This window comes from Melospiza georgiana, chromosome 7 (genome assembly GCF_028018845.1).
Source record: "Melospiza georgiana isolate bMelGeo1 chromosome 7, bMelGeo1.pri, whole genome shotgun sequence".
NCBI classification, from domain to species: domain Eukaryota; kingdom Metazoa; phylum Chordata; class Aves; order Passeriformes; family Passerellidae; genus Melospiza; species Melospiza georgiana.
In genome coordinates, this window is record NC_080436.1 from 29,208,791 (window position 1) to 29,234,917 (window position 26,127).

Below are 26,127 nucleotides of genomic sequence, written 5' to 3' on the forward strand. Positions count from 1 at the left end.
TGAGTTTTCTGTGCTGCAAAGCAAGCAGCATTAGTGTCTCAGAGCAAACATAGATTATGAGGGAAACTTGCATGTAGGTAGAAGGCTTGCAAAAAAAGGACGACTTCTTGATTCAGCAAGGAATTGCTCCTAGAAACATCCTTTACACTGGTGACACAACATTTGACACCAAGAAGGGCCCAGAGGCCTTTGCTTTCTTTTTGCAGCCCTGTGATTGCAAACTGCTTAATGGCTGACAGTATCCATCTGACCGTCCTTTATCACAACTGTAAACTATCAGGAGTGCTCTGGGCACTTCATTTTCATGAAATATTAAGCTGTGTTATTGTCAGGCGAATGGAAGAGTTGATGACAAATTTCTCCTTCTGCCCTGGTTCAGGAGCAGGTCTCAGCATGATGCATGGGGACAGCAACGTGTTCAGTCATCAGGGGGCTGGTAAAATTGATGAAGATAGCATATCAGGGAAAGATAAACATGCTGTAGTCAGCACAATTAGGGCAAAGAGGCACCTCTCTGGAGCTTTGAGTTTAGGAGTGCATCTACACACTGCTGCAAAATCACATGCCCTGAAAAACCAATCTGGCCGCTGCCTGGGCTAATAGGGCAATGTGTTTATTTCTTGCAGCAGATGAAAAAATATTTGAAAGCCATCAGTTGCTTTCTCAGAGCATGTGTTAGTGGAGGAGCTGTGGGACAGACAGCTGCTCGCTCAACCACTGCCATCCTCTGTGCGCTGCTCCGTGCGAAGCCGTGTGCGCCCAGCTTGGGAGTGCTCGGATAGCACCAGCCTGGCTCACCCCTGCAGCCCTGCTCCAGGGGTTTTATCCACTGGGTCTTAAAAACACTGAAATTGGCGCTGAATGGAGCGGTTTAAAGTAATGCAATGAGATTTTATTAGAATAACAAGGTGAAATTAGGGGTAGGAAAATGGACACTGATCATCTAATAGTTCCTAATGAGGCGGTATGTGAAGTAATTCCCCAAGAGAAATGTAGGTTCCACATCCTGCAGTATTTCAGTATTGACTGGGAAATTACTAGAAGGTACCATGTAAAAGCCCGTTCTTGGCAAGGAGAACAGATTAAAAAACTGAATATAGTGGGTGTCTACTTTGGTCTAAGCAAGAAGAATTAATTAAATTTAGAAATTCCTTTTCTGCAGGAGACTGTGCTGAAAGTTGTGTTACAGTCAGTTAGTAATTGACTGATCCACTTTATGCTGACTGTGAAGTTCATCTATCCCAAAAAAGGTCTATATTTTGTTTTGGAAATGCTGCATTTGAAACACCTCATGTGAGTTGTGCTTTGGGTGTTTGCAATCCTTGGCAAGACAGTATCTCCCATGATGGTTTGTGCTGTAAAAAATACAATCAGACAAGATTTGTGGGACACAGTGAAGTACCAGGCATGAGGGACCTGAGTTACTGAACTTCTGCAGTGACACAAGAGAGCTCCAGTACAGATTCAGACTAGCATTGAACTAGCTAGAAATAAAACAGGTCAGTCCTTTTCAACAAATTAAATTGTTACAGTTCTGTTCCAACAGAAAATATAAAAATTTTGGCAAAATAAGATTTTTAGTAGAAAATTACAGTTGTCTGGGAACTGCCCTTTGCACAGAGACAAGCATTTAAAAAAAAATAGTGTTTAAAGCTCAACCAATAGGAATTGCAGGGAAAAAAAGCTGCTCTTTGAACTTTCTCAGACTATTGCTCTGGGCTCTGGTATAGTTTGAATCTCCAGAAGTCTTTCTGTAAATTACTACAGTTTCCTGTCCCAAGAGCCACCTTGCAATATCTTTTTTTTTTTTTTTTTTTTAAATAAGAGCTAATTAAAACAAATCTCTTCTGTCTGAAGGTGTCCTGGAGGCAGGATGCTTTGTGCTAGGCAGCAGTAGTATCTGGGAAGAAAGGGAATGAAGGGGGTTCAAACCTGCTGGGTTTGGTCTTGCTAGATTCCCAAGCCAATAGTGGGTGCTGATGGCCTTGTCTGTAGTGCAGGTGTCTGATGCATGCAGAGTTGACAGTTGTCCTTACTCACATGTGTACTAATTATGTTGTATGTTACATTATTGTGTAGTTGCCCATGCTTTAATCCTAGCAGCCATAACAAAAATCTTCTCTGCTTCATTTAGCACTGAGGATCTGGCTAGACAGAGAAGTTAAGGAGAGAGCTCACAGTGTATCCAGCATAAAAGTAACTCGTTTATGAGGCCAGGGTCCCAGGAGCTCTGTTCTGCAACCTACTCTTCACTGGGTCTTGCTTGAGCTTTCCAAATTCCCTTCTCAAAGAAGTGCTTTGAGACCTCATCACTTCATCCCTGTGGAGCATCCTGTAGGCATAAATCTTTGGGTTGGCTATCATTTTCTCATCTACTGAGAGATGCAGAAAACAGGAACCCCCTGCCCAGCCCATGTCAGTGAGTGGGCTCTGGGCTCTGAGTGCCCTGTGATTTCTTTATACTCATGTTTCTCCACTCTGCCCTGATTGATTGTTTTGCTCCAGCAAGGAGCACAACCAAAGGTCAGAAGCCAGCTCTTTCCTTTTTTCAGTTTTTCCTGGGAACTGCCCACAACCCAGCTGAATCCAGGCCCTGCTTCAGCAGTGACTTTGGGGTGTTTCATCTTTTGTTGTCAGCTCTGGTCCACTTCTGCCAAAACCCTGTAGCTCCTTATTTCACAGTAATAGTGAATGTTATGTAGCCACAAAAAGCATGGTTTTGTGATCAGTTGATACTTGCCCTGTAATCTATGAGCGATGGAGGAATTCAGATGGAAGAAGTTCACCTTATACAATGCACCGTTATGTGTTGCAGGAGCATCTGACAGACCTGAAAGAAGATCTTGATAAGGATGAATGTAAACAGGAGCCTGAGGTTATTTATGAGACTAACTGCCACTGGGAAGGGTGCACAAAGGAATATGACACTCAGGAGCAGCTCGTCCATGTGAGTAATGGTTGGGAGGAAACCCCAGCGATAAATTTGGGTTTCTGTGCACTTGTCCTCATTTTTTATCACTAGCTGCTGTACAGCCAGAGCTCACCCTGGGAGCTACTAAAGGTGCAAATCAGAGATACGGTGTGTAAACACTGCCAAAGCAGGTCGCTGCTCCCCGAGGAGTTCAGCTGAAAGAAGGCTCTCATAGATTATGTGATATTGCTCCCTTCTCAGCTGCTGAGGCTGCACTTTCAGTCTCCCTTGTGCATGGCCAAGTGACAGAAGGCTCAGTGCAGAAGACTGGATCAGAAAATGGGGAAAGGGGCTGAGCCCTCCTCTCTTCACTGGCCATATTCACTGAGCCTTCCCACAGAGCTACACCAGCTATGGGTCAGGGATCATCCATGCTGTCCTCAGTCCTGGTCCAGGCTGGGAAAGCCTCTAATGCTGCTGTTAATGAGCTGTGGAGCTATATCACTCAGAGGCTGTTGACCTGCTCAGCTCATCCCTCCCACAGAAACAGAGCACTTTCAGACTTTGGAGATATGCTCCAGTGTCTGAAATACAGAAAGTGGGTTGATTTTCTAAAACTTGGGCAACAGGGCTTCCATAATCACAGTGATGTTCCCAAACCAGTGTCAAAACTGCTCTCTGAAGGATCCCCAAACCAAGTCGTTAATCAGATTTTCAGTTCTAATTAATTCCAAGAACCTTTTGTATGCTTTGCTTCATCTGGGTATCCACCATTTGGTTTCCTTTGGCTTCTGGGGTCAACAAATTCCTCATCCTCAGGGAAGTGCCTGTGAAATCATACATGATCTGTGTCTAAACCCCATTTTGCTCCCAGCCCAACACCTCCCTAGTCCTTATTTTGGGTCTATGGTGCGAGTCCCATTTCTTTAAAGCCAGCCCATATCTGCTGGGAATTCACCAGCCCAGCAACCCTGGTGCTTGCAGCAGAGTTTTGGATTAAACACATTTTGTTACAGGAGCTGCTACCTCTTCCTTTTCCTTCAGCTGCTTGTCTCAAACAGGCTCCCAGCTTGCCAGGGGCCACCCATGTGCAACACTCATGTAACCCCCTGCCTGAGGGCTTGTGTCTGCTTTCTCCATTTTTTATATATCTTCATTTTGGATACGTTTAGATGCCCCCAAATTGGCATCAGTCACCATTTGCCCATGTTCTGCACACAAACATTGTGCAGAGGGACTACACTCTAAATTACAATTTTGGGCGCATGTTCTTCTCCCATCTAAGGCTAGTGCCTGCCCATCTCTGCCAGACACCACTAGTTTAGTGTATCAAGTCCTTGAGTACAGACAGATTTGGAAATGGTTTTAAGGCCAGTTGAGTGATCAGGTGCTTAATGGGTTGCACATTGCATGCTATGGGGCATTGCTTTTTTGGGGTTAAACCACAGCATGCCTGTCAGATGGGCTGGGCTCACATGTGTCCAGCAGTTTTTGTGTGTCTCCCTCTCAGTTGTAAGAAAAACTAACTTTGCCCAGAGCAAAGGGCAGAGCACCAGGCAGCTCAGCACAATTTCCAGAAAAAAAAAACCCAAAAATAAACAAAGAAAAACATTTGATGAAATATCCCAAGATTTTCCTAAATTTGGAAGGTTACAAAAATTGAGTATTCTGTACTGTGATTACTAGCAACATGGGGTTGTGGATTTGGGAAATCCAAAATACACATGGAAATGAAATACAGATGTTGTAGGCCAGCTTCTGAGAAGGTGCCATCTCAGCATGCATGGAAAAACTCTAGTTTGTGTGCAAAGTACCTGGGTGAGCAGGGGCTGTTCCCCATACACAGCGTGCCTGTGGGAGAAGTGCATGTCAACAGGGAGCAGCAGCAGTGATGACATATTTTTGCAAGCACTGCTGCTGCTCCCAACCTCAAAGGCCACACTCAATTTGAGAGAAGCCCAAGCAAAGCCTTTAGCCAGGTAGGGGCTAAGGATCTATAGCTGAAGTGGAGTAAGCTGTGCAACTCCTCCTACCCCATGTGATGGGAAGTAGATGTTGCCTGGGCAGGGAGTGAATAGTCCTGAATGGGAGCTACAGCTTCCCTCCTGTAAATGTTCTTCCTCTGGCTCAAACAAGACCAAAAGGTAAGCCTGTGCTCTTCCACACTCCCAGCATTGCTGTGCGTAGTCTTGGTTGCAAGTTAGACTCCCACACAAGCAGAGCCTGGAGATGTGTCTCTCCAGGCTGGTCTGGACATGGTTTAGCGTGTCCATGGGTCTCTGGGGAGGTTCATCAGATTTCCACAATCTGAGGCTAAAATATCACTCCAATGCCATGTTGTAAAACCAGAACTGTAGGCAGCAGAACTCTAAACCTATACAAAACCTCTCCCAAACCCAGGCTTCCCCAGCTCTCCCAGCACACATCTTTGGCTCTCAGTGTTTACGTGTGGTGCCCAAGAGACCAGCTGAGCCCCATACACCTCCTCCTGTCTCTGGGTAGAACTGGAACCCCAGGCAGAGGACCTTGACCCCAGGATTGTTCCGCAGCACACAGAACACCGAGACTGAGTTCAGCTGGAGCTGTGAAGGCTGATGAATCTGTTTTCATGTGCTTTTGTGTCCTCATGCTGCCTCATGGCCCCAAGAGAGTCTCATCCCTAGCTGCAACATGTGTGCCTGGCCTTGGCCTGGGGACGAAGGCGGGGGCTGGAAAAGATCTCAGCACAAAAAAAGCCAAAACCCAAAACCAAAGTGGTTTATTTTAGGATTTCCTGTCAGTGAATGTCTTCTGAAAACACAGGAGCGAGGACAGGCATTATTTTTGGCAATGAGACCCCATTCAGAGAGACAAGGCCGCCGCGGGAGCTGCCGACGGGCCGGCCCCTGCCTCTGTTTATTTTCGGCAGGGCTTCATCTGCCCTGCACTGGGAAAAAACAGCCCACTTCTCCCTACCAGGGTGGATGAAGGCACCATTCTGGGCCTGGCTTTTCAACACTGCAGCACAGAGTTTCTTGGGCCTGAGCAATTAGCAGTAAATGAGCTCTCCCTGCTGCATAGCTCTTAGATGCTGTCATTTCCTGCCAGCCACCAGCTCTGGACGGCAGGTGGATGTCATGGGGCCAGCATATGGACTTAGATGCATAGGATCATTTAGGTTGGAAACAACCTTTAAGATTATTGAATCCAACCAAGGCTTGTCTCCTGTCCGTCATCCTCCAGCAGCATCTCAGGAAGGGGTCTCAGGTGTGTAAATGCAGCACAGGAGGGTTCAGCAGAAACAGAAATTACTCTGTTATCCCTGTCAAGAGTGGCATCAAGCAGCTGGGGAAGCACTGATAGGGCTCCCTGCTCCAAAAAGCTCCCATTGCTTTTGCAAACCTCTCATTTTTAGCCTGCTTTGTACCCAGTGTGCTGGATGCTGCACACCTTTCTCTGCAGGGCACACTAGACCACAGTGCGGGTCCACATCCCTGGTGTCACCTGTGCACCTGGCACCCAGGTGCTGCAGTGCCTGACAAGCACTGGGGAGGGAACATCTGGCTTTCAGAGCACTGTGCATGATTCACTGGCATCAGCTCTTCCAGGAGTGACCTGGTTTTCCTTTCTCTCCTCCCAGCACATCAACAACGACCACATCCACGGGGAGAAGAAGGAGTTTGTGTGCCGCTGGCAGGACTGCACACGGGAGCAGAAGCCCTTCAAGGCCCAGTACATGCTGGTGGTGCACATGCGAAGGCACACGGGGGAGAAGCCACACAAGTGCACGGTGAGCTGGCAGGGGACATCTCACTGGGCAATGGGACACCAGGCTGGGGTGGTCACAGAAATGTGATTGCAGACGTGGACATGGCTTCAGATAGGGCTCTACCAGGCCAGCCACTGGCAGCAGCTCAGAGCCAGTCCAGCACTCTGTGCCTGGGTTACAGCTACTTGCAGGTTAAACCCCAGGCACAAGAGGACAAGGAGTGTGGGTGAGGTGTTAGTGGGCAGAACTGCATTTCCTTGGGAAGAGCTATTTCAGAACTGCCACAGAGATCCAAAGCAACTCAGGACAAGTCACTTAGGTGAAAATCCAGCCAATTTAGTTGCCTTCATCCAAGAAAGAAATCCAGTAATGCCATGCTGTGGGGAGGTGCCTAACCCTGTTTGTATCTAACCTCGCATCACCCACTACAGCTGCTGGGAATGCAAGATTCCCTCACCCACAGACCTAAGCATTCCCACATGCCTCTTTCTAGCCTGAGAATCTAGGCCAGCACCTGCTGCCTCTGCTCTCTTAGTCCAGAGGTGAGGTTAAGCCAGAGGTGCTTAAACCCCAAAGAAGGACTCAGTCTCCAGACCTTCTGCATACCAGCAGCACTGTGCCTAGGGTTCAACACTGCCTGAGGAAGAGTATGGGGTGCTGTTTTGCATCTCAGCCCTGTGGGTGCAGGCTCACTGACCATATGGGAGAGTTGGGCTCTCCCTCTCCTTAGCCTCAAGATAGGAAATCCCAAATGTGCCTTCACACTTGGAGCCTCTCACCACACTGCTTGCTGAGGTGGGGCAGCCAAGGGTGCCTCATGCAGGGCACAAGGGGGAAACGAGGTTATGGAGTTGAGTGACTATGGTCAGCTGTTGGGAGAGGTGTTAACAATCTCCCTCCTCATCTTCTCCAGCCTTTTTTTCTCCCAAAGGTCTTTTCTTCCCTGTCTTTTGATATCCTCTGCTCTCTGCCTTCTCCTCCTGATGGCATTTCATAGCTCCTCTGCAGTCAGCATTACACTGTTCCTCTCCCCAGAGTCTTGGGGATGAGTCTCTTCCTGCTCAGCAAATGTCTGAGCCCTCCTCCTGTATCTTCCTCCTCCTCTGCTCCATTAGCCAATTCCAGCCCTGCTCGCTCCCTGGCGCTGCCCCAGCTCCTGCTTACAAATATTAGGATATGTATGATTTGCCTGCTGCATGACTCCTTTATCAATCTTCCAGCCTTGTGTTCATTTAATTTAGAGCATAAGCTCCCCCGGGGCACAGGGGCATGTCCTTTGTTTTAATCTTCTAAAGCACTTTGCCCAGTCTAGTGCTTTACCAATCTTCCTTAAAAGTATCAAGAAATATTGATTGTTGGTGCATACAAAGTGAGCACTGAGGGCAAGTCTCGCCTGCCCTTGTAGGCAGAGGGACTCAGGAGACAAAAACAGCAGTGGCTGAATCCTCTTTAGTGCTGTGGTGGAGCAGGAAAAAACACTGCTGCACAATCCTGCCCTTTTCAAGCCTCAGTTTTGGCACACTGGGGCAGTGCCAAGGCTATGTTTGAGTCTCAGATCATCCTCTGCCTCCTGGAGAACTGCAGGCCCTCCATGTCCAGTATGTTGCATGTCCCCAAACTGGAGAACCACCATTTTTCAGTGGCCTGGGATAATGGCAGTTCTGCAGACAGTGCCCTTCTGTGGCACAGCATTCCAAGTCTGGCAGTGATTTTTCAAAGCAGCAATGGTTTCAGACACGAAGTTTGTGATGTACATAAAGCTACGGTGAGCCCAATTGCAGCCTGGGATTTGGTCAAGGATTATTTCAACAGATGACAGCTAGAACTCCCACTGGCATAATCAAATCCACATGTAAGAGTGGGAACAACTGCTTTGAACATGCACTGGCTGCTTTGCTGAGAAGCTTTTATTTGAAAATGTGGCCTTAGAACTTTTGCTCTTAATAACTGCATTTTTGTGTTAGTATCCAGCAAAACTAGAATGGATGCATGAGTTGTCTCAAGCTGAGTTCCCTTTGTTTTTCAGCAAGAGAAATTATGTATTTCAATAACTGTAGAGACTTGACTTGTAAAGGATTGTTTGTACTGGGCAAGAGAAGAAAGATATATACTGTACTACCTCAGAGCTGTGGCATGTTCTATGGGACAAATGGGCTAATGAAAGTTGTCTGAGGAAAAAAACTGGATCCATCCCACCCTGACAAAGCTGTGGAAGGAATCAGCTCTTGCAGGATGCTTCTACTGGTCCTTGAAGAGATGTGAATATCTCAAGAGCAGAGCAAATCTGCCTTATGTCCACCATCCCTATGCTAGACCTTAAAGAGAATCCTAAGTAAGCCTTCTTTTCCAACACAAAAAATTGTATGGGGTCAATCTGTGCGTCCATGCTTCATGGGTTTCATGGGCTGCATGTTTGCCTCCCCCCCTAGCAGCCCAGCAGTGCATGTGGAGCCCAAGGTAGCAGGTACTGTTGCTATAGAATGCAGGTGCCTGTGACCAGACCTTTGGATGTGTAGAACCACTCAGCTGCCATGGGAAAATCAGACACAGAGCATGACCTGTCCTGCTGTGGCTCCAGTGTCTTCACTGGCCAAGACTCAAGCAGAGCAATGTGAAGTCTTGTCACAACTGGACTGAACTTGTAGACATGTTTAAGTGATGTGACTGGAATACAACACATACATTACAGCAGCAGGGGCTGCTTGTTGAAATTTAAAGGGTGTTATTTTGTATAGGAAGTACAGCCTGGGCTTTTTAATGCTCCAGCTGAACAGGCGGTGCAACATTTAGCTAGAGTTTGCAAGGGAGCCTTGCATTTCTTAAAACCTCCCACTTGTTTTGTCAAAGAGCACTTTAGAGACTCCTTGGTTGGAGGTGAAACCCTCCCATGCTGGGATGGGGCAGGTGCAGCGAGAAGTCTCCAGCCCAGCCAGAGTGGAGGGTGGCAGGACTTTAATCACCCAAAGCCTCACCACGTCTCCCAAGCTGCTCCTTCTCATTGTGTGGGCAGCTGGTTTCCTTCCAGGAGGAAGGTTCCTGGCCTGTTTCGTCATCCAAAAATCCATCTGTCTTCAAGATTGAGAGTCTTGTTTTTTAAACTGGTAATGTCAGACAGCCTGACCACAGCATCCTCCAAGAGTAAACCCAAGCTGTAATTTGGGAAACTTTAAAGCTTGCTAGATTTCTGTTTGTGTGTTAGGGAACTGTCTGCTCTTTCCAGTGTTGGTGCAAGTGGAGTTGCAAGGCTGGTCAGACTGTGGAGAAGCTGTCAGTTCCCTAGGTGGGAAGGAGGGGGCCCCTGTTCTGAGTGTTTTAGATGCAGAGGGTTGGCAGGAGGGGCTGAGAGAGCTCTGGGAGGAGTGGAGGGGTGTTTAGCCCTGCTGGAAAAAAAGAGTCACTTGTTGAAATGTCAGGTGGGTACCCAACAAGGAGTAGCACCTCAAATATGACTCACTGCTGAAACTCTCAGCCTGCCTAGGGAAGCAAATTCTCCCAACAAAGTGGATGTTGTTCCCTAAAACACAAGCCCTTTAAAAAGAAGAAAAAAAAAGAAAGAATGAGAAACAGATTGGAAGGGTTTAGGCAGGGGGAAAATCAAATTTTTCTGGTTAATTAATCACTCCTCATGTGGTTTTTTTATTTTAGTTTGAGGGTTGTTCCAAAGCCTATTCCCGCCTGGAGAACTTAAAGACACACCTGAGGTCCCACACTGGAGAAAAACCTTATGTCTGTGAACACGAAGGCTGCAATAAAGCCTTTTCCAATGCCTCGGACAGAGCCAAGCACCAGAACAGGACACATTCCAATGAGGTAAGCCTGGGCTCACCACAGCTCAACGGAGGGCTTTTTTTAAATTTTGCTGACAATAAACATACACTTTACACACTGGACGCATGTAAAAAGAAACCTACTGTAATGAGAGGTTTATCTTATTTTTTAATGGGATTTATTTTTGCTGGGGAGCCAGACCACATTAGCTTTATATTTATGAAAGCTGTGTTTGAAATCATAAACAGATGTTAAAGTATGCAAACTTTTTAATCGACTTTGGAAATGAAAACAAGCATTTTCCAAACATATAATTTTTAATAGCACAGATAGTATAGTACAGTTGTGCAAGTGGAGTTTAATATTACTGTGGAGCAGACTTGCAGTAATCTAACAGCTACCCTGGATCCTGATGCTCTGGAAATAATAGTCCCTCCATCATTTGATGTACAATGATAGAGCACAATGCAATGCTTTGTTAACCTTGGATAATTAAGACCCACTATTAGTAGTTGGGGAGCAGAGGAAATTGCCTTTATTGTAACGCATGTGATGGTCTGTTGCAATCAACCATGGCCGACGATTGAAATTTATATTACCACTAATTAGCTGACAGGGGAAGAAAACCAACACTCTAAAGTTCTAATAGTGTTTTCAGCCATGAAGAATTCAGTCTGTAGCCTAATTTGCAACAGTTAAATATAGACTATTGGAGAATGGAACACAGTTGCCACGGTTGACAGCCTTTTGAAGCGATGCTGTGTCTACAAAGGGTTTGTTGGGAGTATTTTTATCTCTGGCATAGTATCAGTCAGTGATAACCAAAGCTCTGTAGGTTTCAGAGATTCTGTTTGAGTCAGAATGAGGACTCAAAATCTAGAATCCTCTTCCAGGCCGAGATGATGCTGAGATGGACTGATGAATGACTAGGATCCCAGAGTTGTTTGAACTGGGTTGGGTATGAACCCAAACGTCAGGAGTGTTCTCCACCAGCAAGACACAGGTTAAAATTAACCCATATCCACACTTAAACTGGATAGTTTGGAGTTGTTTGAAGGCTACACCTACCTTGAGGCCAGGAGGGACTAAAAAGGTAGATTGCAGTTTCTTGTCTGCTCAGCATCCTGCATTCCCAGTAAGTGGTGTTTGACTACATAATTTTTCTATGTTAAAGCTTCTTCTCCTGAAAGGTAGGCAATTGTGGCTTAATCTCATATTTTAGGTGCTGGAAATTGCTCATTCTCCAGCCGTGGATGCTTTTTCTGCCTTCATTCTGTGCTGGATCCATTGTCCCTTTCATTGTTGATATTTCCACATCTTGATTTTGCAGTATTAAGTCACTCTCTGCATTCTCGGTCGTAAGCTGAATAAATCAATTGGCCCGTGAAGATTTACATTTTTGCAACATTGTTTCCTCTCTTAAAGGAAATTTGCATCTTCCTTCGATTCCTAAGGATTCTCATGTGAATGCATCACAACTGCTGGTACAGCTCTCAGTGCTGGATACAGACTCACTCAGCCAGTCTGTGCACATTGACAGTATGTGAGCGCCTTTTTTGCCCATAGATCACTTGAGCTCAGATCCCTGGAGCTTTACCAGGAGGTTTGCTAGGCAAGGCAGTTTCCCATCTGAGCCAGCTAATGTCCCATGTGGAATTTTCATTTTGAATGTGTTAGTAAATGTAATTTCTCCAATGGGTTCAGATTCCCAAGTGTTCCAGATCAGGAGCTGCATTGGATCTGGGATGACTCCTCGCTTATCTGAGCAGAGCTTGAACACACTTGAAAGTCAGATCATTTGGGTTCCCCTTGTGCAAGAAGGTGAGGCTGTAGAGCAGGAGCATCCAGCTCCATGTCTCTTGTAGACCCTGATCTAAATATGCTGACACATGGCACATGCTGCCTTCAAACACAAATCAAAGACTCAGATAACAGACAGGGATGTTATCCTCTGCAATTGCTTCTCCTAAAGTACACCTACCCCGTCTCTGGTGTAGGAACAGCACAGCCACTAGTGGAGGATCTGTACCAGACCAGCTGGCCCTGCCACAGGAACTATAAGGCACTGCCACTATCCAAACCATCTTACATTTTGCAGTCATGCTTATTTCTGAACTGCTGTTCAACCCTCCTTGATGCAGTACAGACACACCCCAAGATTGTGGGAGATCTGTAGGCTGCATACAATGGCTCTCTGGGCCATATTTTTGATACCCTCTTTGTGAGGATCATATGACACAATCCTTTACACCAGCTGGTATCCCTCACAGCAAAGCTCCTCACACTGGGCAGCAGGCCCATGCAAGGGTCCTGTGTCCAGCTGTGGCCATGACCACTGGCTTAGCAAACTGTACTGAGACCTTGGCTCACAAAACCACACAAATGCAAAGCAGAAGTGTGTGGCTGTGAATATTTCCCATTACCCTTTGGTAACTCTATTGTGGTTCCTAGCTACCTTCTAAATATTTTCCTCTGCTTGCAGTGTTTACTTGGAGTACACCAGTTTCAGACTTAGTCATCCCAGTCTCCTCTAAGGGGGAAGTTCCAGGTTCTGTGTTTGTCACTATCATTGTGTGACAGGACGTGGGTGTATGGTCCAAACATGCTGAAGTTCAAGGCTGAGGATGTGTTACCACACTGGCTTTGGTTTGATTGTTGAAATGTCATACACACTACATTTTAAACTTTCAGTGACTCTTTGAATCCCTTCAGGGGATACCTTCAAAGTTACACCTGGAAAAGGGGCTTTCATCCTGTGACCGCTCTCCAGTGCATACACAGAGGAGTGCCTTGAGTTTATAGCCAGCCAAAGACTCAGAGTTACATTTTCAGCAACTCAGGCTGAACAAGGCTAAAACACATAAATCCAGTTCTGCTTTGTGTGTGGGGAGTTCTCCAGTTCTCCCACCCTCAGGAGTATCACCCTGTATGTGCATGAGCGTGGGAGGGAGGCATCTGAGACATCTAAACCCTTGACTTCACTAGGGTGAAAGATGTCACTAGATGTCAGAATCTGGATAACCCAGGGACAGATGAAGGCACACCAGTGAAACAGCAGTTGTGCTTAGCTCAGTTGCAATGGGTATGGCCTGATGAAGAGGATGATTGAATCCCCTTAGGTGGAGTGTCTGCTGTCTAAGCAACAGTGATCATGTTACCCTAATTGCTGGGGTGTGAAAAATCAAAATGTTGAGCCTAAAGAATATTTATAAAAAAATCTTTGAGCTGTTCATATACAGGATTTTTTCAGCACATGTTGTGGGGGTTTTGTTCTTTGTAATAAGGCTTAATAACAGTAGTAGTATTTTTGTAATGCTTGTCCAAAAGGTTGCATGGTATTTTTAAACAAACTATTTTAATTTTTGTGCTTTGGTTTACCCATCTTTAAAATATATTTACCTCAGTGGGGTGTAACGTGGATTTAGCTGGTTTGAATGATGTGCCAGGATCAGTCAGGAAGCATGCTTTTGAATACAAAACAGACTTTCAGTGTTTTTCATGTGATGATGCTGGCTTTCTGCAAGGAATATATACTCCTTTTTATTTTTTCACTTAAGTTCCTGGACAAAATTACAAAACAGATTTTTAAAAAAATTTAAAGGAGTGGTCATTTTGAGTAGCCTTCAATTAACATCTGTCTGTTTTTTCTCATGGATCTATCCTATTGCATTGGCAGGAAAATACATAGAGTAGTTGTGAGACCAAAAGTGGAACTTGGGATGAATTCTGAGCTTCCAGTGCAGCAGCACCAGCTCAAACAACTGCAGTACTAATACACTTTGGAATTGGAGATTCAGTAAAATAAAAAAAGCTAAAAGAATAGAAGTATCTGTTGCCGATTTCTGTTTCCAGAAGCATGGCTTCAGCCTTGTTTTCCTGTGGCAATCAATGATTCATGAATTCGGGGTAGAGTGCTGTCGTCTGAAAAAAACATTGCATGCCTGTGGTTTGTTTTGCACAATAGCAGATTTCAAGGTGACAAGTGCTGGAGTGGTGTGATAGATTGAGTAGGGTGAATCAGCCTGGCTTGAATTCACTGGACTTCCATCAGCCAAAAGGTTTCAGACATTTTCTTGGTGTAGACCCCACCTTAGCAGAGCGAATGTCTTATGTCCAGTCCGCTACATCACCTCCTTCCCATCCTTAATCGGGAAACATTCCTGTGGCCACCCGAGCAAATACATACATGGGAAAGTAATACTAGGAAAGTATTTTGTTAATTCTTAGCTGTCTTTTGATCCAGAAACTGAAAACAAGAAGTTTAGCCAACATGAAATGACAAGCCAAGTCTGTGTGGATCAGCAGCAGCCCATATATCACATCTTCCATATCTCAGTCTTTACAGAGTCCTGTGGAGCAGATGCTCCACATTTTGCTGCTGCCTGCTGCTGTGCTCATAGTATTTTCTTGGCCCATACACTGTACCTGGAATATTTGGGCTTATTCTAAATATAACCCAAGATTTGTTTGTGTTGACAGAAGCCCTACGTGTGTAAAATCCCCGGCTGCACGAAGCGGTACACGGACCCCAGCTCCCTCAGGAAGCACGTCAAGACCGTGCACGGGCCCGATGCTCACGTCACAAAGAAGCAGCGCAATGACGTCCACCCGAGGCCACCTCCACTCAAGGAAAACGGGGACAACGAGGCCAGCGCCAAGCAGAGCAGCAAGGTGGCAGAGGAGAGCCCCGAGGCCAACAGCACCACCAGGAGCATGGAGGATTGCTTACAAGTCAAAACGATAAAAACAGAGAATTCTGTGGTAAGAGCAGTTGCTTTTGGCAGAAATGACAGAGATCGGTGGCCCCTTATCTCTCTGATGCAGTAGGGGCATGAAGCATTTGTATTCCATTCACCTCTCTGGGCAGGTGCCCTTCAACCCTAGAGTTCAAGTCCAGAAATGAAACTGCAGGTCAGGGCACAGTCCACTACATTTTGTACCTTCCTACCCAGCATCATAAATTCCTGCCCTTGTAGTCACGGGGACCACGTGGTACCCTTTGCTGAGGTTGGCATTCCTGTGCTGTGAAAGTGGGTAAAACCCAAGAGTGTGGTCAAATGAGCTTTACCTACCTCACCAGTTTAAATTGAGCAATGACCACAGGGCACAGATTGATGAATGCTTTGAAGCAAAGGTCCTGGCTTCAGCAGTCCCTTTTCTCCTCCCCCCTGCAACCTTCTCTCCTTTTATTTCTAGTGCTGCTGTTTGATGAAGCCAGTGGGGATAAAACTAGCTGTTCTATTTTTGTTGAGTATCTTAAAGCAAGTTCAATTCCTTGTCCACCATACACAGAAGCACAAAATCCCTGGGGTTGTCAGGGACCTCTTGAGATCATCTAGTCCCACCTCCCTGATCAGCCCAGGTTGGCTGGAGCAGATTTCTCAGGAGTACAGAAATTCAATACATGGCTCCCAGCTGCCATAGAAAATTGTAGCGAGGTGATGAGGCAAGGGAGTGAAATTAGGAATAAACTGTGGCCCACAGACTACAGACTGTCACTCAGCCATGATCAAGCTTTACAGCTCCAGCACCTGAAGCAAAGACCATTTATCAGCTTTCTGTCCATTACAGCACCTCCACAATTGGCAGTAGTGTGGTCAGTGGTACTAAGGAACTGTGTATAGTGGTGCTTTCAGACACATCAAACCTCTTCCACCCCCTCCAGGATGGAGGAGGAGATGGAGTGTTGCAACATATGAATCACTTTTACCTTTTGATGTTTCTTTTCACTTTTGTACCCAAAGTTCTGATCTGTTGTATCAGCTCAGAGTAGGACAGGGTATGGGCTGGATACAGAAGAAAAGACCTTCACCTGCAAAGGAGTGTTCACATATTCCCCAGATTTCCCATTTGAGCTGAAAGGACTTTGAGCTCCAAAATACATATTTTCTTGATTTGAATCCAGGTGAAAAGATTGTTATTCCTGTGAAAAACATGCCCTGGAGCTACAAAGATTTTCTCAGAAGGGTTAGGGGATGTGTTGTTGGACAAATTACTAATGAGTAGCATGTTTCAGTTAAGAAAAAAATTAGTATTTACACATCCAGAATGTCTCTAATTGACTAAAGAAACAGTTTCCTGTGATGAGGTTCTGTACTGTGTTGCAAAAGCTGAGTGTGAGAACCACTGGACAGAATGACCTTTCTCCAATACTCTTCCTCCATGTGTTTTGTTGGTTTTTTTTTCCTGTGAAAACACTGACAAAATTACAGGTCCCCACCCTGCTTCTCCGGAAGGTATGGGCTTGTTTTCCTAGCACTCTGTGCTCCCAGGGTTCCAGCCAAGCCATCTCACGGGCAGCAGAGCCCTGGGCTGTGTGTTTCTCTTCACTGTCCCTCTCCAGCACTGCGTACTCCCCTTGTGCACCTCTGACAGGTGGCGTCCCATCTGGTGGGTCCACGTGCAGCTCCTGTTTCATGGTTAAGGTCAGGGTGGTGGGAGGGGTGAGATGCCTCACTGGTTCCCATCATTCCCAGGCTCCTTGTTTTGACCCATATTTGTGTGTCACCCCAAACCCATAGAAACAGGTAGAAAGTCTCTCCTAGGAGCTTTTATTTGTGCCCCCAAAGAGGGAAGGCAGGGAAGATGGGGTATGGGAGGGGGGGGATATGTTGGTAATTTGTGCTGTATTCTGCATTTCCCTCTTCCTCCTTTTACTAACCTGGTCCTTTTTGTTAATGCTGTCTTTGTCCTAACAACCTGTTCTTTATTCCCACTTACCCTTCCTTACTCTACCTTCCTAAGGACAGTCGGTACTAAGGTGAGCAAAGAAATCCTTTGTATTAAAATAGCTGTGTAAAGCATGATCTCCTGCAGATCTCTGTCTCCATTTAACCCTCACAGGGTGGAAGTGGAAGTATGTGGGGCAGTGGGGAGGGATAGGAGAAATTTGCTTGAGTGCAGAAAGGGGGAGGATGCAGTGCCTGAGGATTCCCTTTGCCACCTTTCTCCCAACATCACAACTTACCATTAAATATTGGGATTGCAATTGCCTAGACTGAAGGGCAATCAGAGCCAGTCAGCCCTGCCCATGGGGGGCTGCTGTGGAGTAAAGAACAACACTGCAGCACTCCCATTCCCACCTTGGACCAGGGCAGAGTACTTTGCCTTCTCAGCACTCCCATTTTTGGCTGGAGCATGGGCCTGGAGCAGAAAAGCCAGGCATCCTGTTTGGTAGCAGCAGCAGAGCAAGTTCAGACCATATAGTGTCTGCTGCAAATAAACTACTCAATGTGAGTAGTTTACATTCCTAATGTAAATAAAATAAATATTTATGGTGCTTATCTGCCTTATCTGCAAGTGGGAGTTTGGAAACAGTGAGCCAGGTTTTTACCAGGTGGGGAAGTTTGTCAGCTAACATAATTATATGTTAGGGTATTTTAAAGACAGAAGTACGTTGTGTCTGAAATACTTAAGCCTTGATCCCATGTTAGATAAGCCAGTGTTTGCTGCAATATACCTTGCACAACCAGGTGACATGCTGCTTTTCTTCGAGAAACATCTGTCCTTCTTTTGGAGGAAAAACATTTGGTTTTCTCTCCATCTTGCAGTTGAATCACCATGGTTTTTCCAGCTGTGGGGTGCTGTCCCATCCTCCTCTCACAGGGAGGAGGCATCTGCCTTTTGGAAGAACTGGGGTCCTGCAGCAGGGAGGGTAACAAGACAAGGGAGAGCCTAAGATAGGAGCTCTCCTAGCCCCCAGGACTAGTACCGGGGATGTTGAGCTCCTGATTTCTTCCCATCCATGTTTTCACCTGCCCAACTCTTTTTTCTCTTTTCTGTCCCCAAGATGTGTCAGTCCAGTCCTGGTGGCCAGTCGTCATGCAGCAGTGAGCCATCACCCCTTGGCAGCACCAACAACAATGACAGTGGAGTAGAAATGAACATGCACAGCGGGGGAAGTCTGGGAGATCTGACGGCGTTGGATGACAACGCTCCTGTCGTGGACTCAACAGTCTCATCTGGTAACTCAGCAGTCAGCCTGCAGCTAAGGAAACACATGACGACGATGCAACGACTTGAACAGCTCAAGAAGGAGAAACTCAAGACAGTTAAGGATTCCTGCTCATGGGTGAGCCCAGCTCCACAAGCCAGAAACATCAAGCTGCCTCCCATCTCAGGAAATGGTAAGCCCTGGGCCTGGACCATGTCCTGTAGGAACATTTCAGAGTTTGACTCTGGTTTCATAACCAAGAGTCTGCCCTGGAGGAATGTATATCATTCCTTATTGCCTCTGAGTCATGCTTTGATAGATAAAGATGTCAGGTAAAATGGACAGCTTGGGTGTAAACACAGCCATCTGGTGATGTGCAAGAGAAACCCAGGTGCTCAGTTCTACAGACCTATGAAGGGAGACAGAGGTTTTGGTGTCCTTGTTCCTGAGCTTAACCAGAACCCAGACGCAGCTGTCCCCATTGTCTCAGTTACAGCCACAATACTGCTGGCATTTTTTCTAGCAGTAGGAGTTCCCCGAGGGCTAATGTGCTTCCTGGGAGACCACTGGAGCACAGCAGCAATCCAGACAAGACCTCTCTCCATAATCTTGCTCTGACAGAAGCCTTTTGTCACTCAGAAACTCCTGGCTATTGCCTCCAGCTTCATATGCTTGTTTCCCACTGGCTGGTAGATTTCCTGGTAAAAGCATCTCTTTGAACCTTTTAGAGGTCCTCTAACTTTGCCAAGAAATCCAAAGGCATAGTGCCTGGGTTATACTAGATCTCAGAGCTTCTTGGGTTGTTCTTGGAAGAGCCTTTGAATGCCAACCTTTGGGCTCTCCCTGACTGCTGTGCATCTGTCCCAGAGAGTAGCTGTGGTTGTAGCCATGTGCTGTCCCTGTGGCACTGTTCACACCAGTCCTACCTTTGTGCTACTGAGGGAAGCCTATGTGGAGACGTTTCCTCAGAAGCTGAGTATAAGGGTGTACATGTTACAAACACACTGCAGCAGGGACTTCTTAACTTGTCTCCCCAGACTTCTTGCTCCCTTTGCATGAGCATAGAGCTAGAAATGAAACTTTGAATTCACTAGCAGCACATGAAACTCATCATCACTCCCATGAAGTATTTGGGGGTGGCTTTGTGGGTCCATATTCTGGCACCTAGAACACCACAAAGTGAAATTTTTCAGCTAAGTAAACCTTTTCCTTCCCTGCAACCTTTCTTTCAGGCTCTGTTCTAGAAAACAGTGGTGGTTCTTCAGCTATGCTGCCCAACCCCAGAATAATGGAGCTGTCTGTCAACGAGGTTACGATGCTGAACCAGCTCAACGAGCGCCGTGACAGCACAACGAGCACTGTCAGCTCTGCCTACACTGTCAGCCGCAGATCCTCAGGGATCTCCCCGTACTTCTCCAGCCGCCGTTCCAGCGAGGCTTCCCATCTCGGGCACCGCCCCAACAACACCAGCTCCGCTGACTCCTACGACCCCATTTCCACGGATGCCTCCCGCCGGTCGAGCGAGGCGAGCCAGTGCAGCGGGATGCCGGGGCTGCTGAACCTCACACCAGCTCAGCACTACAGGCTTAAAGCCAAGTACGCTGCTGCCACGGGGGGCCCTCCTCCCACCCCCCTGCCAAACATGGAAAGGATGACCCTGAAGAACAGGATCTCACTGATGGATGGACCAGACCCCACCTTGCCTTCCGTCCGCCTCCCACCGGGCCCCAGGCGTTGCAGTGATGGTAACACCTATGGCTACCCATCAGCTCCAGCATTTCCCCATGAGGTGCAGGGCAACTGCACGAGACGGGCAAGTGACCCTGTGAGGAGACCTCCTGGAGACCCCCAGGCTCTCCCACGAGTTCATCGCTTCAACAGCACCAACAGTGTGAACCCCTTCCATCCTCCACAGCCCACAGACAGGAGGAATTTTGGTCTCCAGAGCTATGGGCGCTCAGATGGGAGCCTGCCCCGGCACTCCTACTCACCCCAGCCCCTGAGCATCAGTGAAAACATCGCCATGGAAGCCATGTCCGGGGAGGCAGACGTGCCCATTGGAGATGATGACATTATGCTGCCAGATGATGTGGTACAGTACATCAAGTCCCAGAACAATGGGACAGTGGCCGAGAGCACTTCCATGGGGTACAACAATGAGATGCAGAACTTCCAAGGAAGTGGGAAGCTGCAGCCTCCAGCCTTGCCCAGCCAGCGCAGGATGGCAGTGGCTGAGGCAAACATGAGCCACTTGGGACCCATGATGGCAGAGTGTTCCATGAGTTTTGATACTTCTTCAGACATGAATAAAAATAACATGCCTGTCCAGTGGAATGAAGTCAGCTCAGGCACAGTTGATATCATGTCCAATCAGTCGAAGCAGCAGTTTTCACAAGGGAACTTAGCAGTGGTCCAGCAGAAGCAGAACTTTGGTCAGTACCAGAACTACAACCAGCAGCAGATGCAGCTGCCAGACAACAGCATGAATGCAACTCAACAGAGCTTTATGCAAAGAAACATGGGCATGGATGGGCAGAGGCTAAACTGCATGCAGCTACGGCAGCAGCACATGAGCCTAGGTCCCAGCATGAACCCCGACATGGGCTTGCACACAGGGTATAACCAACCACACCAGATGCTGAGCCCCAGTGCAGTCAGTGGCAACCCAAATCAGATCTCTCCTAATTGCAGCAACATGGCAGCAAAGTCTGGACCCCACCTTCACCCTCAGCAGATGGACATGGCAGCCAACCCTTCCTTGATGGTCAGGAGCAACAGTGAGCGCACAGCGCTGGGACAGGTCATGCACGAGCCGAGTCAGCAGAACTACTCATCTCAGCCAAGCCACCTGAACTTCCCTGTGGCCCAGGAGACCTTTCCTCAGCCCATCATGACCTCCAATCAGCCCAGTTTTGAGCCTCAGCAGAGCGTGGTGGGTTCAGCTGCGCAGGCATATCCCCCTGGCATGATCCAGCCTCATCCTCCACCGGAGCCAAACCCAGGCAGCAGACCCCGAGGGGTCCGCACCGCCCAGCAGCTGGGCTACATGAGAACTGCCCATCCTGCAAACACCATCAGCTCTGGCCAGGAGACAGCGGAGGCCATGCACAAAAGAACCAGTGACATGCTGCTGGCACCAGCCCAGCAGTGTGGGGATGGCACGAGGGACAGCAGCTTGATGTACTATTACGGCCAAATCCACATGTACGAGCAGAACAACGGCTTCGACAGCCACGCGGACTGTCGGGTCAGGCAGCAGCAGTGCACACAGAGCAGCAAGCCAGCCACTCTGCCTTCCCCAGGAACAAACCAGGTGTCCAGCACAGTGGACTCTCAAGGTCTTGAGCCACCCCAGATAGATTTTGATGCCATCATGGACGATGGGGACCATTCAAGCCTGATGTCGGGAACCCTGAGCCCCAGCATCCTGCAGAACCTCTCCCAGAACTCCTCTCGCCTGACGACTCCACGAAACTCTCTGACACTGCCCACCATACCTGCGGGGATCAGCAATATGGCAATAGGTGACATGAGCTCCATGCTAACCACGCTGGCAGAAGAGAGTAAATTTCTAAACATGATGTCGTAACGGTAAAGCACAAGGCCTTGGTGCTATCCAAGGGGCTCTGCGTGAAGCAGTTGTATGAATGTGCTTTTCAAAAATAATCTGTTTCAATAGAGTAGGGTTTTTTATAAGTGTTAAATACATTAAAGGATTTCAAAATGAAAATTTTAAAAAGTCTGTGTACAGAATTATGTAAACTTTATGCAGGCAGTTCAGTACCACAAGGGTGCACCTCTAGTATTATTTTTTTGGCTTGGTTTCCCAGAGCACTGAATAGTATCACCACCAAGCTAGGAGACAGCATGAGGGTGGTTAGAGATGAAACCCTCCCTTCTGGGAAGCCCTGTAAATAGCCCTCCCCATCATTTTTCTGTTAGTTACATTTGCAAAAAAAATCCATTTTCAGCCCACCCCAGAAAGAAATGGGAGGATGCATTTTTGGTTAGAATAAAAGCCATACTATGTATTCTGCTCTGATGAGAGTAGGGTTTAGTTAGGTCTCCAAACAAGCCCTCTGCCAGCAGTATTGTTTTACACCATAAATACCTTTGTACCTTGCAAAGAGCGACATTTCCAAATGGCTTCTCAGCAAAGTGCCTTACCATGCTTTCTTGTTAAGTAGCCAAGGCCTCTCTTCCTTTAAAAATCAAATGTAGTGTATTGTCAGAAGCATATATAAAATGTACATTTATAAAAACATAGTGGTGTTTCTGAGAAAACATTGGAAAGACACATTGATGAGACACATAAAAGGTGAATGCACACTTTGATCAGATGTGTTTACAACGTGGTTTATATCATGTGCAGAGTGGAGCAGAGGTCTGGGAACAGCAATCACTGGGAAATAATCCCCCGTGGCAGGAAGGCTCTGCCATGCAGACTGACACACATGCATAACTTTGCACCTTCTGAACACAGTGACTTTCTGCCGGTGCCCCACATGCATCTTTAATGTCACAGTGCTGGAGCACACGTTACTGGATCCCTGTGCAGCTTTGCAGCAGCTTTGCTCTCTGGTGGGGAGCTGAGGTGCTCACATACACAAGTGATGGTGATGGAGAGACTTCTACTTTTGTTTCAGCCCAGTGTGCACTGTGGCAGCTCTGGGGGAGCAGGTTAATCTGCCAGGGTTCATCTGTGTGATGTGCTCAATGCAGGGTTCTGTCTGGGCTCCATGTGCACAACAGGTGCCTTGCTGCACTGATATGGGGCCAAGCATAAGCCAAAACACCCTGCCCCACAAGCAGGCCTGTTGGCATGCACCCAGTGCTAGCTTAACATGTCCCACAGCATGAAAAAACTGCTGTATCCGAAAAATATACCAGGGTCAACCTGAGCAGTTCATTTGAGTAGCAGACTGCACCTGCAGCCTGCAGCACCTGCACCAGCAGACTGCACCTGCAGCACTAAACGTGTATAGTCTCAAAAGGTATTTGAGTCAGAATAGTAGCTTGGTCAGTGAGAATCTCTTGGAACCATCATTGGGGAAGACATGGGAGGAGCAGGGCCTCCTGAAGTCCAATTCTCCACCAGAGTATAACTGCTCATAAAATAGTGATCAGCTGTTTCCAGGACAGTCCCACCTGCCAGTAAGTTGATCTTTGTTGTATTATTTATTTTTGCTGTCATTAGACAAAAGGGTAGAAGCAGTGGGGTGCATGTACGTGGGAGGAGGCCTTGCTTAACTTCAGACTGCGTTGGACAAGGACAACTCCTCTCATCCTGCTCTCATAGCCTCAAATACTTTGTACCCCATATGTTGAAGGGCAGGGAACAAATGTGACATCCCCCCCAGGTTTTTGCAGCTGGACTGAGTAGAGCTTCACTCTTTCCTTCCCATCTCCCTGTCATATCAGTGTCATGTTCTCATTTGCACCTACTCTGTCCCCTGCACAGGACCAGAACAGCTCTATAAAGGTGTTTTCTGGTGTCCTTGCTTTCCTTTTGCACAAACTGATGTCAGGATCACTCTTCCCAGTATCACCAGGGGCTGACATGGAAATGCCACGTGCTACCTCCAGGCAAACTCTGTGATAGCAGGTGGGCAGGAGCTGTGCTTGGCAGAGGTGGATCAATCAGGACAGCTTTGCTGCCAGGAATCCCTGGGTATGGCTGGTGCAGGGAGGTGCTGCTCAGCATCCTTCAGTCTCATCATCCTCATCCCAAAGGCAGAGGGTGCTCTCAGTCCTGCCCTTCACCCCTCCATGATTCCTGCTGATGTCCAGGGTGCATGAGGACAGGGAAGCAAAGCAAGGTGCCTGGCTGTTTATTTGTGTCTCCTGTGAAAGTTGTGTTTAAAGGGATTGTTTTATAGTCTGCTGTATATATTCTCCTGCAGTTACTGACCTTGCCCTTGCCTTCGCATTTATGAAAAGAGGGCAGTACATGTTTTTAGGACATTATATGTTGTCCTGGACGCTTGGAGTACAACTGGGCATCCCTTACGCTGAGATGGATCAGGCTTTCATGTGTCCTTTGATTGCTAATGACTTTTTTAACAGCTGCATAGGGCAGCAATGGCTCCTGAGTCCCTCCTCACAGATATCTCATTAGCAAATGTTCAAATACAGAAGCAAAACCAAATCTCCAATGACTTGAGATTTTTTTGGACTTTCCAGTGGTGGTCTTCCTTCATTTACTGAAAAAGTATTATAATAATCTTTCCAGCACTGTATATATTATGTATAGAAGACATCATTACTAAAAGTACTGTAGGTGAATTGTTCTGTCAAATTTATATCCTAAGAACATTTTTAGCTGTTTTCTACATCATAAGAATGGAGGTAACATGCTGAACCTGTATATAAACCTTTTGTACATTAAAAAGTAATTTTTTTTTTTCATAATTCATTGTGTCTGTTGTTATTTCTTTTTATTGACAAATGGTGGCTGGTCCTGGTCTGTTGTTAGCACACCAACACTGTTAGTTGGACTCTGGTGGTGCTGAGGAACAGTTGGTGAGGAGCTGGCAGGGCACGTGTGTGATACAGCACAGATGTGGAATGGTCTTGCCTTGAAGAACTTCCACTCAACAGTGAGATGGAGGTGGCAGAAAGAGAGGCAGCAAGGTCACTGCTGCAAGCTCAGTCCTGCTGCCCAGGTGTCTGTCACTGCTCTTGGCAGAGGTGATTTGAAGGACAGTGGCAGTGCAGCAGGGATTGTACAGGAAAGGGGCTCAGAGCAAGGGCTGGACAAATTTGCCAACCAGAAGATTTATGATAAAAATGGCTTGTTGACTGACTTGGTCATTGTCCAAAAGGAGACAGAAATAGGACAGATTAGCAGATCTGTGATGGGCCATGACAGTGGCAAATTGAATATTGAGTTTGGAGAAAGGAGAAATTAATCTGTGCATTATGTATGTGATGGGAAGCAATTATTGGGTGAGCAACTGATAGATACATCAGTTGTGACTAGTTAGTGTCTCATCCAGCTCCTTGATGAGAGATTTAATTTGGCTGCAGCAGGAGTTAGCTCAGCTACTCAAGAGACTGACTTTCCACTTGTTTTTGTCAAGGTGTGCACAGGGCTAGAGCCTTAAGGCAGGGTGAGGAGGCTGACAGGTGATCCTCGTGGGCTCAGCAATGAGCTTGGAATGAAAACTGCTGAGCAAAGCAGCTGGCCAGTGAATCAGTGAATTACACTTGCTGCAAGTGAACCAGCAGTTTCGTGCAGAAGCAACTGAAGGGGATACACTCTGTGGGATCCCTCCTGAGCTGACTGGCAGAATCAGGTATGTAGAATCAGGTACATGTGGGACAAAGCCTCACCCTGTCTTCAGGATCCCTATACGAACCCTCCAGGTTCCTTCAAAGTCCATGGCAAGAGATTGGCACATACGTCTTGTGAAATTAATCTTTCCTGTCTTAGACACATGAAATGGGGTGGACTTTTCCTCTGAAAGATGTATGTCACTCTCCTGATTGGTTACAGAGAGACCCCCAAGGAGGCAGCTTAGATGCCTTCTGCAGTGGGGCAAGGTGAATCCCATACTCCTGTGGATCTCTTACACCAATCTGGGCACCCTCAGCATGATCTGAGGCTCAGTCAGTGGAAGTGTTAGTGATCCTGTTAGCCTGTTATTTATTGGGTAAATATCACACCCCTCTGTACTGTCCAAGAACTACAGAAATCACAATAAAAATGCAGTAATTTTATTAAAAGGAAATTGTTCACATCTTTTCTATTGACAAAAGGTTTTG

At 46.9% G+C, this 26,127-nt stretch overlaps 1 protein-coding gene across 1 annotated transcript in view; it reads left to right on the forward strand.

Moving 5' to 3' along the window:
- Positions 1-24,702, forward strand: part of GLI2 (GLI family zinc finger 2) — a 187,633-nt gene extending 162,931 nt beyond the window's left edge. The window contains exons 9-14 of the mRNA XM_058028387.1: positions 2,816-2,947; positions 6,531-6,680; positions 10,305-10,469; positions 14,907-15,188; positions 18,217-18,553; positions 19,593-24,702. Coding sequence (XP_057884370.1) covers positions 2,816-2,947; positions 6,531-6,680; positions 10,305-10,469; positions 14,907-15,188; positions 18,217-18,553; positions 19,593-21,949 — 3,423 coding nt within the window. The 3' untranslated portion in view covers positions 21,950-24,702. The remainder of the gene's footprint in view (positions 1-2,815; positions 2,948-6,530; positions 6,681-10,304; positions 10,470-14,906; positions 15,189-18,216; positions 18,554-19,592) is intronic.
- The last annotated feature ends 1,425 nt before the right edge of the window (positions 24,703-26,127 follow it).